Below are 18,491 nucleotides of genomic sequence, written 5' to 3'. Positions count from 1 at the left end.
GGTCAACATTCAGCAAAGGTCCTCTTCCTTTCAGTGACACTTTTTTTTCCTTTTCTCAAAAGCAAAACCTAAAAGCTACAGAAGTCTTTAGCACCCTTCCCCTCTGAGCTGCACCCTGAGAATGTGTCCAGGACAGACAGAAGAGAGAGACCATGACCATAACCTCAGTGGGACTCTTCCTGTATAGGAGAACAGCCAGAGAAGAAGCTGGTATTGCTGGCTAGAGCTCGCTTCTTCTTCTTGCTTGTGACCTTATTTTCTTGAGATTCTGAAGGTCTCAGTTCTGGGTGGTCAGAGGAAGGAACAAAAGCAGGCCTGCCCAGCAGCACCTGATCTGCATCATATATCTCTTTTAGGATCTAGGAAAGACAGAGACAGAAATGAATAGACGGGCCCAGCTGAGCCACTACAAAGGTTCCATACAACCCAAGTAATACGAGGCATCCCCTACAAATGCTCTCTATTAGATAACACACTCCAGCCAGCGCAGCAATTTGATTATATCTTTCTCCACAACTATCTCCCATGGGCTTCTATCATAGCTAATGCAGAGAAGGATGCAAACACAGTTTTTTCATGTTTTGAATTTAGCCACCCACCTTGCTACTGGGAGTTGTACAGACAGGGTTGAAGAAGCTTAATCCTGAGGTCACCTCTGTAGGGTCTTCCAGTTTAAAGGAACTTTCAGAATCCTGGGTTTGCTCAGTAGCATCTAAGTTATCCTGAAATCAAGCAGACAGGCTTATTATAATTTAGCTCCCTGAGTTACAAAATAGCCTGTTCCTCTTCAGCCAGGGAAGTCCCAGCTCTGAGGACCCTATCAGCCCATTACTCAAAGCAAACCTAAGGGAGCTACTGTTCAGAGAAGCCACGGGGCTTAACATGTTCTGTCCCCAAAGAAATGAGTTTGTGCTTAAGAGGTGAACTCCCTACACAGAGAAACCCTGACTCAAAAAAAAAAAACAAAAAAGGAAAAAAATAACAAAAGAAAATATCTTCAACTTAAGGCAAAGTTTAGACCGGGTAGTGATGGTGCATGCCTGTAATCCTAGCACTTGGGAGGCAGAGGCAGGTGGATCTCTGAGTTTGAGGTCAGACTGGTCTTCAGAGTGAGTTCCAGGACAGCCAGAGTTGTTACACAGAGAAACCCTGTCTTAAAAAAACAAACCAAACAAACAAACCAAAATAACAACAAAGAGGAAGAGGTAGACTCCAAGGACTTATTCACGTCTAGAATGAGACATATGGTAAAGGGAACTTTAAAATTAGGCCAAGCTGAGTGTGGGGTATATAGCTTACTACCAGGATTTGGGAGGCTGTGGCAGAGGGATGACAAGTTTGCTACAACCTGGGGGAATTAGCAAGACCTAGTCTCAAAGAAAATTATAAAAGAAGGAAAATGAGGTCAAGCTTTGGCTATTTCTGTGATTAAAGTTATTTTGCCTCTAACCTGCAATAGCACCTATAGGAGGCTCTCTGCCTCTAACCTGCAATAGCACCTATAGGAGGCTCTCTGCCTCTAACCTGCAATAGCACCTATAGGAGGCTCTCTGCCTCTAACCTGCAATAGCACCTATAGGAGGCTCTCTGCATTAGTATTTATTTAGGGTACAGAAGTCATGTGGGTCATAAGGTGACTCTGCATAGAATTAGCATTAAAACTGGAGTGGTTTGTTGTAAAAAACAGCTGGATTGAGATCCAGGAAGCCTGAGGTTTAATCTTAGTTGTCAGGACAGCTATATATCAGGGAAGTAACTTCAGTTTGCCTCTGGAATTTAATTTCTTCTTTTGTAAAATGGAAACCTTGCCCCAAATCAGTGGTTTTCTTTAACTGAAATTCTGTCTGTCTATTTATTTTAGTTTCTCGAGACAGGGTTTCTCTGTAGCTTTGGGACCTGTCTTGGAACTAGCTCTTAGAGACCAGACTGGCCTCGAACTCATGGAGATCCACCTACCTCTGCCTTACAAGAGCTGGGATTAAAGGTGTGTGCCACCACTGCCTGGTTTTAACTGAAATTATAAGGAGAGGCCCAATGTGAAAGTAAGTGAAGAGCAAATTGTTTTGATGGAAATGAAATTCTAAAGGTTTCAGGCAGAGACCCTTTTATGCTGCAGCTTCAGGGTTCTAGAATCCTAAATGAAAAACCATGAGAACAGTGAACCCTTACAGGCCTCCATTATGTCTCTGAGTTTTAGCCTGACCTATACATAGCTTACTTAGCTTAGAAGTCTTCGAAATAAAAGGCCCAAGCCCAGACTATTCCTGTGTAAATGTTCAGAAATGCACGATGAATGTTCATTATACAGTACACTTGCAAGTCTTGTATTATGTGTCAAGAGCTGTGGCCAAGATTTCTTGCCATCGGCATAAGCAGGTATAAGGCAAGTACAGAGACTGAACCTGGTTGCTGCTGCTCTTTTCAGGGAACATTTTGTTTCCAAGAGTTTGTTCTTCCTGGGAGTAACAGAAGGACAGCTACAGTTAATTTGCTTCACAACGCTCTTTTCCCAGAGTCATGGAATGCTCGGTTCCCATACAGCCTACTAACAATTGTCTCAAGATGCCAGAAGGATTCACTTCCTTTCTGGAAGCTGCTATCTCAGTACATGGCTTTCACAATTCCAAGTAAGCCTCTGGACTAGTTTGATCCTGTGTCTCTGTAACCTGTAAGTTCTTGCTTTCCTGTTCCTCGTTCCTGTTTCAGAAATCATGCAGAAGCTTCTCAGACAAGGCTAGGGGTGGGGGTGGGGTCTGCATACCTGAGGAGTGAAATGTTTCTTTCTGGGTACAGAGGAAGAAGTGTAGGGATTATTGTTAGGAGATTCCAGGTTTCAGGGCAGAAGGAGCAAAAGGCTAGAAACTCTGGAGAGGTCTGAAGAGATGGTGAGAAGAAGCAATACTGATCTTACTTGGCTCTGCTGTCGGTTCCGACACTTTGTGGGGTCACAGCTGCACGCCACATTACAGTCTGACCTTTGCTTTCTGCATCCACATTGCTTGTTCCCACACCAGCCTTTGCAGGAACACTGCAAAACAGGTTTGTGGGAAGACACATTACTGAAAGGATTAGATTCTAAAGTACCTTTCCTTCATATGTAAGTCTTTTTAGAAACAAGACAAAGAGCTACCATCTCTACCAAACCAGTCCCTCCTTTCATTTAACCAAGATCACCAGGAAGCACCATAGGTTAACTAAGAACAGGTTACACCAAACAATGAAATGCTCTATTTTAGGCAGTATAGCTGAAGAAAGATAAGTGGTCTGTCCTAACACCCTTCTCTCATGACAAGTACTGGGTCACTGTGACAAATACTAGCCACAGTTTCACGCTCAAAGACCATGCTAGTACAGTTAGGCTTATTTAGGGACGGAGTCAAGTTGTTCTGCATTTCGTGACCTACTTAACTGTACTTTCTTTCAATGCACATTTCTACATTTTGTCCAGTGTCAGCTAGGGCTTTGTCCTGAGCACTAACTCATCTTCAATATCACGAAAGATAGGAATTAAAATTATTTATATTTGAAACTGCAGTTTTCACAGCACACACACACACACACACACACACACACACACACACACCTTATAGTCAATTTGTTTATTGGCTCTAATGATGACAAAAAGCTGGAAGGATGACTAATAGGTAAGATAACAAAAATCACAATCTAAATATTTTGACAGGCTGGAATTATAGGCTGAAAGTAGAAAGAAAGGATACAATAGGAATAAATACAAGATCGGCCTCTGGGCTCCTCCAAATCAGCTATTTAAATACAATATATGGAGATCTAGCTTAAAGTAGTTTGCACAGTGGGTCAAGGCAGCCCACATCTTTAATCCCAGCACTCGGGAGGCAGAGGCAGCTAACCCAATCTACATGGAGAATTCCAGGCCAGCCAGGCCTACACAGTGAGACCAAAATGAATCCAATAGTACGGTGGTTAACAAGTCCTGAGATTACAGCTGCCAGCGCTTTTTTTCCTGGTGACATCTGTGGACTCATCCTGAGTTTATAATAAAATTCAAGATCTTTTTTTTTAAATATTTTATTTATTATGCATACAATATTCTGTCTGTGTGTATGTCTGCAGGCCAGAAGAGGGCACCAGACCTCATTACAGATGGTTGTGAGCCACCATGTGGTTGCCGGGAATTGAACTCAGGACCTTTGGAAGAGCAGGCAGTGCTCTTAACCACTGAGCCATCTCTCCAGCCCAAAATTCAAGATCTTAAGGGCCGCTGGGCGGTGGTGGCACATGCCTTTAATCCCAGCACTGGGAAGGCAGAAGCAGGCGAATCTCTGTGAGTTCGAGACCAGCCTGGTCTACAAGAGCTAGTTCCAGGACAGACTCCAAAACCACAGAGAAACCCTGTCTCGAACCCCCCCCCCAAAAAAAAGATCTTAAGGGCCTTACACATAAGAACTATCATCTTTGTTCTGTAGCTATATAGGAAACCCACAATAACACTTTTTTGATCAGGAGGATAATGCATATCATCCTATAAAATTTTAAAGCCCAAGGCTATATACAATATTCCATCATGTAGATACGTCAGTTTGTTTAACCAGTCCCCTAATGATAGATACTAAGATAGTTTTGAAAGAAAAGACTCGCTATTACAAATCATGTTTAGTGAATATCCTTGTACACAAATGGAATCTAAACCATACATACAAGGCAAGGCCCTTGAATTCTGGCCCAACTACACCTAACTTCACCTTTCCCACTTCTCAACACATGACCGTCACAATGGCCTTTTCAGGTATGTAAACCCCATTCCCACCCTGAGGTCTTTTCATTTGCTCTTCACTTTTCTCCTCTCCTTTACTCTTACTTCTCTCTCTTTCTTTTTGCGACTTAGGCTGGCACTACATAGCCCAGGTTGGTCTCGAACTTGTGATTCCTCTGCCTTAGCCTCTAGAGTGCCAGGAATACAACTATGTCCCCCCATGCCTGGTGCTCCTCATTTTGTTTAGATCTCATCTTAACCATCTGTTTCCCAAACAGCCTTTCCCCTCCCCATTATCACTATACACTGTGGAGTTTTGTTTTCTTCTCTATCACCATTCAGAACTACTTTGTTTTTCTTGATACTATGTCTTTTCCTACAAGAATATGTTCACAACGATAAAGTTAAATGTATTCTCAGAAATACGCTCATTCCTGGCAAAAAGCTACTTAGAAAAGATTCTTGATGATTATTTCCTTAGTATGAATTACTATGTGAGGAATTCTGGATCAAAGAATAGGAACGTTTTTAATATATGTGTTACTAAAGTGAGCATGATGGAATATTTTTAAAGTTTCTGATATTTTCAGGTTACTTTCCAGGACAGGTATACCAAGTTATAATTCTAGTAGCATTAAATAAGAATTTCTGCCTTAGTCACTTTTATCAACATGATACATTATAATAAATTAAAAAATCCCTTTAGCTACTTTGAGCAAGACAAACAAAATATAAGAGTTTTATGATCTGTCTTCTAGACATTCCTTCAGCATGGCCTTGATCCATTACAGCATCCTAGGTCCTTTGTCCATTTGTGGCTCATGTAAAGGCTTCAAAAATGCTCTTTTTACCCTGCCAGCATTTCTCTATTTTATCACATGGGATGATGCAAATGATATCTGAAGGACTGTCATGAGTGATTAGAATTTTTCATAGCCATAACCTGGTGAAATGATGTATAGAATAGCACACTTACACACAGAAGGAACACTTTCTAAGATCCAATAGCACACATCAGCTGGCTGCCTTTGAACCCATAGACTTCTGATTTTGCTAGTCTTCAGGCAAGCAGAGACTAGAGACGGGCACTTGGTAGTGATGACGATAGAGCTGAATGCTCATGAATATTTGACAGATGCGCCACACAAATGTCATATGCCTTTGCTATGCCTCCATCTTATTCTCTCTCATCCCAGGAAGCAGATTAGAATGCCAGAGAAGGACTGTGACACAACTGTACAGAAACTGCTGGCAACCCACCAGCATATCTCAAGAGATAGCACAGACAGGACGACTCCTAGGTTTGCCTTCTCAGCACTTAACAATACACGAGAAATCTCTGCAGGAGCTAGAAAGGTGGCTCAGTGGTTAAGAGTGCTTGCTGCTTTTCCAGAGGACCCAACTTCAATTCCCAGCTCCAAAGGATCCAATGTGTTCAAACTGGAGCTTCTGTGCCTCTGGGCTCGAGCACTTGTACACATGTGGCATTCACCCACAAAGACCCACGCATATACATGAGAAAAAAAAATCTCTGGGGAACTTTTCTAAAACTTCAAGTCCTACCTCAGATCAACTCATCCCAGGTTCTATTTTTTAAAGAGCTCCCCTGAGAAAAACTAGGGTTGAGATGGTTGTTTGACAGTCTATAACTCTAGTAGTAAGTTCAGCATGTCTCAGAAGAATAAGATCTGGTCAAATTTTAAACTCAAAGAATAAAGAATACCACAGCAGGACTTAGAAGCATAGCTTTTATCCCCAAATTTAATACTTGGCATGGCCATGGAAAAGTCACTTCTGATTTCAGCTCTACTCTCTCATTAGCACAGAAGAGACAAATATCTATTCCCTTTTGGGCACATATGGTAGCACACATCTGTACTGGGAGGCCCAGGCAGGAGGATCATGATTTTGAAGCCACCTGAGCAACATAAGGAGTTCAAGGCCAAACTAGTTACCCTAAGATCTTGTCTCAGAAAACAGAGCAAAACAAATAAAGATGTGCCCCCAACACAGGTGACAAATGCAAAAAATTTAAATGTGGGTATAGCTCAATGGTAGAGCATTTGACTGCAAAATATTTAAAGATGCTTTCAGTGCTTTAATAAAAATATATAATTATTTTATCCCTTACAAGGTACCTTTTATATATTTTTAAACTTCTAATATATAATTTAACATTATATAAAGGTAGTATTACTAAATTTTTCACTAGTCCTTGGACTCAAGACATTAGTACTGGAAGTAATCTACTCTTGTTTAATCTCTTCATTGTACACATAAGGGAATGCAGGCTCATGGAAAGTAAGTACCTTGCTCAGTTACTCAATGAACTATTGATAAATTTCAGACTAGAACCCATGCCAATTTTCCTTCTGAGTTGTTACTCAGTCTACTATAGCAAGTGACTTATCATTTAGCATCTCCTTAGCAAGGAAGACATTAATTCTGGAAAAGCCATCCTTTTGGTATCTGCTATAGTATTCTTTCTGTAAGCACAAGAAAGTGATTAGACTTCCCACAGGTCAGGGAACCCTGATTGCTCTTCGGGCTGATGAGGGAGGGGGACTTGATGGGGGAGGAGGAAGGAAATGGGAGGCGGTGGCGGGGAGGAGGCAGAAATCTTTAATAAATAAATAAATTAAAAAAAGAAAAGAAAGTGATTAGAGCTGCCATCTTCAGCTGGGTTGAAGCAACAATAATAAAGATGGCCTTCATGTATACCTAATGTGTCTTCCAAGCAGTCTGATCAAGAGTGGACATGGCATCTAAATATTTTGAGGTTGTTAAATAGGAGAGTCCACTTGATCTCTTTAAAGTCCATGCATAGCCACTTATCAAATTATAAAGAATCACTTCCCAGTGTTAGAGCAACAATGCTGCTGATAAGCTTTCTCAAGAGCAAGTGTATCCACAATTGTTTCATACCTGCAAATTCCTTTCCAAAGGTTTTAGGCCCTCTATCCTTTTGTTTTGTGTATGTTTCTGAACTCTGTCTCTATAACTTAGATGCCTATTTAATCTACATTCAGCTCACACTGTTCCTTCAATCATAATAGTATAAATATTGGTTGAGGAAATAAACAAAAGACAGACATTGGGGGCTAGGGAGATAGCTTTGTAGTTAAGAGTACTTGCTGCCTTTGCGGCGGATCTGGACTTGATTCCCAACACCCAAATGGTGGCTTACAACCATCTGTAACTCCAGTTCTGGGACATCTGATGCCCTCATCTTACCTTCACAGGCAACAAGCATGCAAATGGTGTGCACACATACGTACAGGTGAAACAGCACACATACATACATCGAAAGTTAAAATCCTGCTTCATTTTGTGTACGTGTCTCAACACTCTGCTTCAAGTCTTTGCAATCTATGATTTATTGTGCCACAAATGTTCTCCCTCTTGTCAACACTATCTTTGCCACAGTCACCTCCTTCAATGTCATCTCCTTTATCTACACTTCTGATTGGCTTTAAAAACCCAAACCCTCCTAATTATTCTTCCTGACACAAATGCACTAAAGTTCTCAATATGCTTCTTCCTATTTCTTGTCTGGATTCCTCCATTAGGTTAGAATCTCTCTGAGGGTACAGTATGCTGCATTATCCATGTCACCACCTGACCAACAATGACACCACCTGGCCGTTTGTTCCTTATGTCTGCTTCACTTAAGCATTTGGCTTTACAAAACTGGTCAAATCAAGTTTATGTCAAGGAAGCCAGTAAGTTAAATTAGGAGCCATTCTTTAAGAAGGTGGTTACAGAGCACAGGAGAACTACTGATGAAGCACAGTATTTTAGAAATTAATGTTTCAGTATAAAACAGCTGTATTTAGTAATTATGGAGTACTAGCATTGTGGAAATAAGTAAAGTACACCTTAAAGTCAGGACAGTTTTTAGCTGGGCATGGCACTGCAAGTTCACCTATGATTTCAGCACTCAAGAGGTAGAAGTAGGAGGACTAGGTGTTGATCATCACCCTATGTAACACAATGAGTTCAAGCCTAGCCTGGGATTATATAAGGTACCATGTCTAAAACAAAGCAAAGCAGAGCAAAGCAAAGCAAAACAAAACAACACCCTAAGTCAGACTATTCCTAATTAGCCTTAACTTAGCATGTTTGTTCTTACTATCTTTTTCCATAATTCCATTTGTTACTTAGCCTAGTAAGAAAAAAAGGAAAAAGACCACAACAGGCAAGGAAGATAAAGTACCCACTTCAGTTTCGGGTCCAAGGTTTTTTTTTTTTTTTTTTTTTTAAATTTATTTATTTATTAAGGATTTCTGCCTCGTCCCCACAACCGCTTCCCATTTCCCTCCCCCTCCCCCGATCAATTCCCCCTCCCTCATCTGCTCGAAGAGCAATCAGGGTTCCCTGACCTGTGGGAAGCCCAAGGACTGCCCACCTCTATCCAGGTCTCGTAAGGTGAGCCTCCAAACTGCCTAGGCTCCCACAAAGCCAGTACGTGCAGTAGGATCAAAAACCCACTGCAATTGTTCTTGAATTCTCAGTATTCCTCATTGTCCGCTATGTTCAGCTAGTCCGGATTTATCCCATGTTTTTTCAGACCTAGGCCAGCTGGCCTTGGTGAGATCCCAATAGAACATCCCCATTGTCTTAGTGTGTGGGTGCACCCCTCGTGGTCCTGAGTTCCTTGCTCGTGCTCCGTCTCCTTCTGCTCCTGATTTGGGTCCAAGGTTTTTTTAAAATACTAATGTGACCACCATAATATGGTGAAAATAAACCAGATCTGGGAGTCTGAAGACTAAATTCAAATACTGACTATCACTTATTTTGGTGACCATGGGCCAATTCACTTTCCTCTTGTGGATTTGAAGCCTATCTGTAAGATGCAAACCATAAATACCTCTCTGGATGTTTTTCATAATTATTAAAAGATGATGTCTTTTTTATAATTAAAAGAATGGTTGGTTAAACTATAAAAAAAGCTGTACAACACAGACTGGGATGATCACTTGGGTATCAGCTTCAGTGAAATGGTACAGAAAGCTAGTATTCATTCAGATTGCCACAATCCTGAACAATCAAAACAAGCCAGCCAACTTGAATACTCAGGTGTTCATGCAGCCCTCACCGCTCATATATAGGTAGTCTGACAAGTTTCCCTTAGAGCTGATGCCTCTGAAGGAGCTCTAAGGAGTTCAGATGCAGGGCAGGGACAAATGTGAGATTCAGAAGCTAGCCCACTGGAGTTAATTCAAATGAGTGAAATTAGAGAGTTGGCTCATACCCCTTGGGTGTTCTTCCTGGACACCTTGACTAATTTTGTTGGTATCCACTCCTCATCAGCACAATCATCACTGTCATTCTCCTGCTCAATCACAGAATGCTCTGAATAATATTGTAGCTCCTCGATGTCCAAGCTTTCCTCTGGGCATTTGTCTTTAATTCGGCAAGGTTTGGGCTACAGAAAATAAGGCAGTTAATAAAGTTTTTGAAAACGACATATAACATGCTATCATCTCAGTAACTATTGTCAGCAGTATTTACAGAGATTTCAGACTTCTCAAATATATTCCACTTGATTTTGCCAATCACAAAAATTCTGCTTTAGCCTTGCAGAGTCTTTGAAGAGCTAGAAACTGGAGGTCAATCAATCTGAGGGAGGAAGAGAGGATTCATGGTTTAATAAGATAAGCATCTCTGGATGGACAGCTGAACATTGCTCTTTGCTTCTGTTCCTTCTCAGCTATGTTACATAATAACTGCATGATTGACCACAATTAACCTTCTGCGGAAGCTGAGTGCCTATTTTCCTTACGAGTGTATTCTAGTTTTATTGGGACTCCTTACTCTTACAGCCTTTTACGCAAAACAGGTTTAGTACACTCACTCAAACTTGGGCTATGTAAAGGTATCATAGACAACTGAACATTTTACCTTAGGTGGAATATATTCAAAGGAAGAGTCTGGAGATTGAAGGATAGTTTTCATAAGATGGGATTTCTGTTTACTGGCTACTTGGAGGAGGGTCAGTTTCTGTTTGAATAGGAGAGACAAAGTATATAATGTTAAGGCAGATTCTGGGAGCATTCATGGCTAAATCAAAGATTCCAGACCTAGGCTATCCTCCTTGTATATCACAATAAAGCGAGCATGGTTAACAATAGAGTATTTGGAGGACTCTAACTTTCTAAGATCACTATTAGATTAAGGAAAGATATTTAAGGAGGGGTATACTTTATTTTTTGTTTGTTACCATGCGGGTTTTTGAGACAAGGTCTCACTATATATCTTTGGCTGGCTTCGAACTCATAGAGATCTGCCTGCCTCTGCTTCCTGAGTGCTGGGATTAAAACTGCTGGACAAAAACTTACATTTCCAACACTTTGAAATGCATATGACTGGTTCACATAAAACCTTACAAAATCAGGCTAAATATAGTCATCAAAACTGGGGACTGTTTCCAAGGGCTAGCTAGTCTTGGTGGCAACAAGGATCTCCTGAGGCTTATCAAGTGGGTGGAAAGTCATCTTACCTGCTTGATGGCATTGTTTTCTTGGAGAAGCTGCTGATTTTGCTCACATACTTCTTGCATCTTCCTAAGCTCTTCATCCTATCTCCCAATAGCATAATTATAGGTGAGGTTATTTTGGATCCTACATACGAGCTACTAAACAACTCAGACGAAAACACTGCTTTTAAGTGGCCGGTAGATGATTGGTTTTTACATCCCAGGCAGACACACAGAAAGATGTCTCATTCCTTGTTCCTAGGTACTGTGAATGCCTCATATTTCAGTATTCCCCAATATCCCTGAATATACTTGCAGGGAGTAAGCTTTCTTGTCATTTCCTGCTCTCATAGCACCTATGGACATCAGCATGCTGATTCAGAAAGCTGTACCACATTAGCTCTTCCCTGAAATCTGCATGTGCTTCTTCTGTGCACCCTTCTCACATAGACAAGCTAGTCTGAATGCTACTCTAACAAGTCTGCTTAAACTTGCTGGCACTTAAGGCAACTGTATTCATCTATCTAACTTTAACTTGTCTGGTTATGTCTTAAGGTGTGAAGGACTAAGGCACTCCCGGACTGACAGTGCAGAAATAAGATTCTAAGTTGGACTAAAATAGTGCTCTCACATGCTACTAAAGGGTGTGGTGTTCCCAGACTTTGAAAGAATTTTAGACCTAGGCATTTTATTAACATGTCAGGTCTTGGCCCAGAACAAGTTCAGAGAGATACATTTGAATGCCTTCAGTATTTTTTTAAAATTTACTTGTATTATTTTTAAGTGTATATGAGCACAGATGCCTGCACATGTTGGAGGCTGGGCATGAAATTCCTCCTGAGCTGAAGTTACATGCACATGTGAGCTGCCCGGCATGTGTGCGAGAACTCAATCCTCCGCAAGAGCACTCAGTGCTTTTAACTACTAAGTTATCTCTTCAGGCCCCTGCCGTCAAGACTTTAAGTAAATACCAGATCTTCCTCAGCTCTGGAACTTAGGGTTAATAAGGCAAAAGAATCAGGAGGCCTAAGTCTAACAAGGACCCTTCTGTTTTGGTACTGAAAATTAGGTTTTTGTTTTGTTTTATCCTTTTTTTTGAAACAGGGTTTTGTTTTGTGTAGCCCTGGCTGTCCTAGACTATGTCCTAGACTAGCTCTGTAGATTGGGCTGGCCTCAAACTCAGAGATCTGCCTGCCTCTGCCTGGGATTAAAGGCGTGAGCCATCACCGCCCTGCCTGAATATCAGGCTATTCTTATTGTAGTTACACTGATTTGCCATAACCAGATCTAACAGGGCCTCAAAAGAATAAAGGCTCTGGTTTGTCATTAATTACTTTCTGCTGCAAGTGCCACGGCTCAAATGGAACAGGATCTTCCATCATTTTTTTTTTTTTTTGATTTTTGAGACAGGGTTTCTTCGTAGCTTTTTGGTTCCTGTCCTGGAACTAGCTCTTGTAGACCAGGCTGGCCTCGAACTCACAGAGATCTGCCTGCCTCTGCCTCCCGAGTGCTGGGATTAAAGGCGTGCGCCACTACCACCCAGCACTTCCATCATGTTTAGCATACCTGACATTTCAGTGTATTCAGCAGCTGCTGTTCCTTTTCACTAACCGGCTCCTCCAGCTGCTTCTCTGCCATTTGGCATTGCTGCAGCTGGCTGAGAAGATACAGCACCTAAAGAAAGACACAAGCACTGGGTGATAAGAAAGGAGTAAGGGGAGAAAGGATGTTATCTAGCTCAAGTGGTGATTCATGTAACTTTTTTGTGAGTTAAAGGTAAAGAATGTCTTCTTCTCATGGTCCAAAGCAATAAGCTTCTTAAAGCTGTTTCTCAGTATGTATCCTTGGGATTGGAGCCAGTGGCTAGAAAAGTCATTTTTGTTTCAGGTTACTTACTTACAAAATGTGAAAAAGACCACATAGCCTTTTGAAAAAAGCTTCATGTGCCATCACTGTTTGTTTACTTATTTATTTTTTAGATAGTGATAGGGTCTCAATGTAGTCCAGATAGGCTTTGAACTTGAGATGATTCTTCTGCTTTAGCCTCCCAGAGTGCTAGGATTACAGGCATCGGCCACCACGTCAGGCACATTCTACTTTTTAAAATAATGAACCACCAAAGGCAGTGACAGCCCATGCCTTATCATTAACTTCTTATCTTGCTAAAAGTTACCTTTTCTTGGTTCTGTTGCTCCACTTTGATCAGCTCAGCTTTTAACTCTGTCTCCATCTCAGTAAGATGATTTCGCTCTTCAAACAGCATCTTCTGCATGTCAGTACAGCTGGCCTGGCTCTCCTTCAGGCTGCTCTCAAGCTTACTCACCTGGATTTTGGAGGAGACTAGCTGAAAGGATAAGAGAAAGTCATTCTATTTGAAGAATAATCTATCTTTTCCCCCATTCACTAAACAAGAAAGGGTCAGCTTTCTTGAAACAGTTTGAGAAAAGTTCTCCCAAAAAGTCAAAATCCATTCTAATTTTTTACCATGTCAAATAGATTATAACACTGAACTACTACTATTGGCTTTAAAACTTTTACTTTTGATGTGTACTGGTGTTTTGACTGCATGTCTGTCTGCACACCATGTACATGCCGGGATCCTGCAGAAGTCTGAAGAGAGGGTGTCAGGTCACCTAGAACTAGAGTTACAGATAGTTGTGAGCTACCACACAGGTGCTAGGAATTGAACCTGGATCCTTTGGAAAAGCAGTCAGTGCTCTTGGGTCACTGAGTCATCTCTCTAGCACCCTAACAGCACTGTTTTATTCCTAGGCCATAAACTGTTATTTCTACAGAGACAGGGATCTTAGCAGTAGAAGCCACAACTCAAGTCATTTATCTGCTGCTCTGCATGGAGGCAAGAATAGAAACCTAACATGGACAATATCTGACAATTCCAAAATTCTGAAACTCTAAAAAGATCTTAAATCTTAAAGAAGAACTCACAGGACACAGTTTATTGTCAATTCTGTTTCAGAATCTCTGTTCACATGTTCGAACTTGTAGATCTGACAGCTGAAATTGTAGAACTTTCAAGACAAACCTCTTTAGGCAAGACTGGAATGCTGGACTGACCTACTTTTATTTTCACTACTAGTCCAGACAGTGAGCATCATAAATACCAGTACTCATTAGACTAGTCAAGATTCCTTAGTAGACTAAATCTGCTAGCCCAAGATAAAAATGTATAAAGCATAACAATGCTCAAACTTCTGAATTCAGAAACTATATGCTTGTCTTGAGTGATCAATTTTGATTCATTTTCTGGCAGCTTACAACAAAATATATTCAAGATAACGAAGAGGGCTTTTTCTTAAGACGAATCTGTGTATGCCAAAATGACTAAGTTTTCTCCCTGAGACTATGTCTCAAAATTTTAAACATTATCTCAGGTGTTTTTCAAAGTAGTAGTACAATACTTCATGCTTACCAGTAACTTCTTTTTCTATTAACAACAGGTCACATTACTGCGTACTTGCTATATGTCAGGCATGATGAGTATCAATTTATGATATTTTTCTAAGTCACTATCCTGTCCTTGTTTCTAACCACCTTTTATCTACCAAACTCTTCAATGTTAGTATCTTGGAGTTTTTACCATGAAAAGTAGCTATAGCACTAAAAAAGTATTCCTTCATTTGTCCATAATAAACAGGAGAGACACAACAATTCCTTCCTTCTATACTATTTCTTCACATGTTCTTCTTATAATAGAAATAAAATATTATGGGAAGACAAAAAGTGGCAAGTAAAAGGAAAACAAAAATAGTGATCCATCATAGGAGCAGTTCTTAAAAACAAAGGTGGGATCCAGTTTCTTGTACAGAACTCTCAGTTTGTAAGGCAAGAGAAGTAGATGGAGATGGTTTTGTCTTCATAGCATTTTGGCAGCTTAGAATGGCAATAGCTACTACAATGCCTTTGTGTAAAACAGTACTTCATAAATAACAAATGCAGTTCTAAAGCAGTAGCTCATCATGTTTCTAAGTAGGAGGTTTCTTTGCTAGCAGTAAACTTTTGTCTAATAAAAATTAAACTATGAAAAAAAAGAAAAAAAGTGTTCCTTACACTTCAACCTACCCAGCCAGGTCCCCTATAACTGTTATCATTAGGAAGAGTAATTTTACCTCTCCAATTAAATATTTTATGGCACATTTGGCTTCCAGAATTGTGGCAATATTCTCCCAGCGTTTTTTCGGCCTATCTTCGCTTTCAGCATCTAGGAGCTTTTGCTGGAGGTCTGCAATCTGAGCATTCCTTCAGGGAGAGAACAGTGAGATTTATTGTGATCAGCTTCAACAGCAAGAAGAAAGGGAGGAGCTCTGAGAAGAAAATTAAAAGACTCTTATATATGGAGTGATCAGTTAAAAAAAAAATAATAAGCCACCTATTCAAAGTTTACGTGGTACCTCCAAACCTATAACAAAAGGAAGCCCAAGGAAATATCAAAGTGGATCTAATTTTATTAAATATTGGTTGAAATAAGTAGAACATAGATATGTAGAGGCTTAAAACAATTGATTTTTTTCTACCTTTTATTTATATCTCTGTGTATATGTAGGTGTGGGGTAAGCATATCATGGTATGTGAACTGTTAGTTCTTTGCCTCATTGTTTGTCTCAAAATTTTTTACTATGCCAGGCGGCGGTAGCACACGCCTTTAATCCCAGCACTCAGGAAGCAGAGGCAGGCAGATCTCTGTGAGTTCGAGACAAGCCTGGTCTACAAGAGCTAGTTCCAGGCCAAGCTCCAAAGATACAGAGAAACCCTGTCTCGAAAAACAAAATTTTTTACTTCAGTATATATTCTAATTTTTAACCCTCTGTCAGATGTATAGCTGATAAAGAGTTTTCCCCCATTCTATGGGCTGCCTCTACACTGGAATGATGGTGTCCTTTGATATGCAGAAGCTTTTATTTTTCATGAGGTCTCATTTGCTGTCAAAAATGTGTGCTTCCGGGGCTGGAGAGATGGCTCAGCGGTTAAGAGCATTGCCTGTTCTTCCAAAGGTCCTGAGTTCAATTCCCAGCAACCACATGGTGGCTCATAATCATCTGTAATGAGGTCTGGTGCCCTCTTCTGGACTACAGGCATACATGCGGACAGAATATTGTATACATAATAAATATAATATTAAAAAAAGTGTGTGCTTCCTATAAGTTGAAGTGTGTTCACTATTTTCTTCTCTATTGGGTTATGGTCTCAGGTCTGTGATTTATGTGGAGTTTTTGGTGTATGAGAGGAAATAATCTAGTTTCATTCTTCTATATGTAGCTAACAAGTTTATATAGTGATATTTTATTTGTTTTAATAAATAAAGCTTGCCTGAAGATCAGAGTGCAAAGCAGCCATACTAGTCAGACATATAGGTCAGGCAGTGGTAGTGCACTCCTTTAATCCCAGTACAAGAAAGGAATATAAGGCTGGATGAGACAGAAACTCACTCTCCTTTCAGTCTGAAGATTTTGTAGAGGTAAGAGCTCTCTAGTGGCTGGCTGCCTTGCTTCTCTGATTTTTCAGCTGGAACCCCAATATCTGTCTCTGGGTTTTATTATTGGTGCTACAAGTTTGAACCGCATCATTTCTTAAAGATCCTGTCTTTGTTGCAGTGTGTATTGTTGGTCTCTCTGCCAAAAAGTTTAAGATCCCCAACTTTGCTTCACAAATGTAAAGAGAGAAGAATGACACTTACCTCATAGAGCATCATAGTGACACAGTCCAGAATGGATTTCAAAATTCCGTTACTTTCTGTTTGCTATTGTTTTCCCACCATAAAATCCTTTGAAGAGGACAACTCTTGAATGAGTGGGATGGTGGCACCTATTTGGATTCCAGGCATAACATTTTATGCTTCAGCTATAGCCCTATTACCTGAGCTCCAATTCAGTCTCCCGGCTTTCAATCTTCTTTGCAATACAATCTTCTGCTTCTGAATCTTGACTACGCACTTCATCACATGAGAATGTGCGCCTCTGTAAAGACAGTGGGCAAGAAGGTTAAAAGGAAAGAGTACTCCAAAGGAGTGAGGATTTGCTGGAAATTCTATGTGGTTATTGTTAGCATTTTCCCATGACACTTACTCGGAGTTTAGGAGGTGGATTCTCTTCAAATTGTTTTTTTTCTTTGAGCTGTGCCACATCCTGAGCAAGGATCTTTCTATCTTCAAGAAGGTCATTCAGATGCCGTTTGGCTTCCTCAGTACTGACCATAACTTCAATTTCATTTCCAAGCCAATTCTAGAAGAGAAATCAGTGACATGTGAGTTGGGCTAGATATAGTTGAACTTAATTTAATTTGGACTAGAGCCTATGAAACCAGAAGTGAGATTCTTATTTATGTCTATCTCACTAAAACCATTACCTCTCTAAGAACTTTTATCAACAATATCCCCAAAGTCACGAGAGGCTTTCTATAGCAAACTTTTCTCTAGGTATCCTACTACTTCTGTTTACTGTTCCCATAATATTTGTGGGTTTTTTGCCATTAACTATCATGTTTAAAGTAGAAGGTGTGTGAGGGGCTGGAGAGATGGCTTTGAAGTTAAGGGCATTTACTGTTCTTTCAGAAGACCCAAGAGTGGTTGCCAGCACTCATGTCAGGCAGCTTACAACTGCCTGTAACTCTAGATCTTGGGATCTAATGCCTTTGGCTTCCCTCAGATACTAGAACTCAGGTATGCACATCCACATGTACATACACACACTTAAATATAACGAAAAAGTTATAAATAAATAAAGATAAAAGGGAGATTAAAAAGAAAATGTGATTAGCTAAATAGACTTTTAGAAACAGTAACCTTGAAGGTTGGATATAGCTTAGTGGTATAGTGGGTGTTCATAGTCAAAATGTTATAAATTTAATCCTCAACACCAAAACAAGAAAAAGAACCCACAAAAGACAGATGAGTTCTTAAAAGAGCAAGAGCTGCGTAAGCTCAAACCAGACAAAATCCCAGGAGGTATAAGTGGGCTGAAGTCCTACCCCTAACTGGGGAGCTAGCGACAGCTATCAGGGGATAAAGAGTTAGCTTTCTGTAAGGGTAGGTAGCCCACACTCCAGTGAATGGTCACACAGCCCAGAGTATTTGGGCAGCACAGATTAAACTGGTGGATTTAAAAATAAAAACAAGGACATGAAGTTGGTTGGGTAGGGAGGTAGAGGTGGATCTGATGGGAGTTGGGGGAGAAAAGGTGAATATGATCAAAATATATTATATAAAATTCTCAAAGAGCTAATAAAATATTATTAAAACAAGCAACCACAACAACCACAAAATCCCGG

The 18,491-nt window shown here is 40.4% G+C and overlaps 1 protein-coding gene across 1 annotated transcript in view; it reads right to left on the bottom strand.

Moving 5' to 3' along the window:
* LOC121443301 (chromosome-associated kinesin KIF4-like) overlaps nucleotides 1-18,491 on the bottom strand; it is a 105,234-nt gene continuing 86,743 nt past the window's right edge. The window contains exons 20-30 of the mRNA XM_041645004.1: nucleotides 17,291-17,446; nucleotides 17,082-17,182; nucleotides 15,338-15,467; nucleotides 13,384-13,554; nucleotides 12,777-12,884; nucleotides 11,235-11,312; nucleotides 10,637-10,735; nucleotides 9,987-10,160; nucleotides 2,912-3,028; nucleotides 600-722; nucleotides 1-359 (exon numbers count right to left, since the gene is read on the bottom strand). Of these exons, the coding sequence (XP_041500938.1) occupies nucleotides 165-359; nucleotides 600-722; nucleotides 2,912-3,028; nucleotides 9,987-10,160; nucleotides 10,637-10,735; nucleotides 11,235-11,312; nucleotides 12,777-12,884; nucleotides 13,384-13,554; nucleotides 15,338-15,467; nucleotides 17,082-17,182; nucleotides 17,291-17,446 (1,452 nt within the window). The 3' untranslated portion in view covers nucleotides 1-164. The remainder of the gene's footprint in view (nucleotides 360-599; nucleotides 723-2,911; nucleotides 3,029-9,986; nucleotides 10,161-10,636; nucleotides 10,736-11,234; nucleotides 11,313-12,776; nucleotides 12,885-13,383; nucleotides 13,555-15,337; nucleotides 15,468-17,081; nucleotides 17,183-17,290; nucleotides 17,447-18,491) is intronic.

The sequence above is a fragment of the Microtus oregoni genome, unplaced genomic scaffold (assembly GCF_018167655.1).
Source record: "Microtus oregoni isolate MIOR12 unplaced genomic scaffold, Mior012 000104F_ref0000108, whole genome shotgun sequence".
In the NCBI taxonomy this organism is placed as follows: domain Eukaryota; kingdom Metazoa; phylum Chordata; class Mammalia; order Rodentia; family Cricetidae; genus Microtus; species Microtus oregoni.
This window is presented reverse-complemented; position numbering and strand designations above follow the sequence as displayed.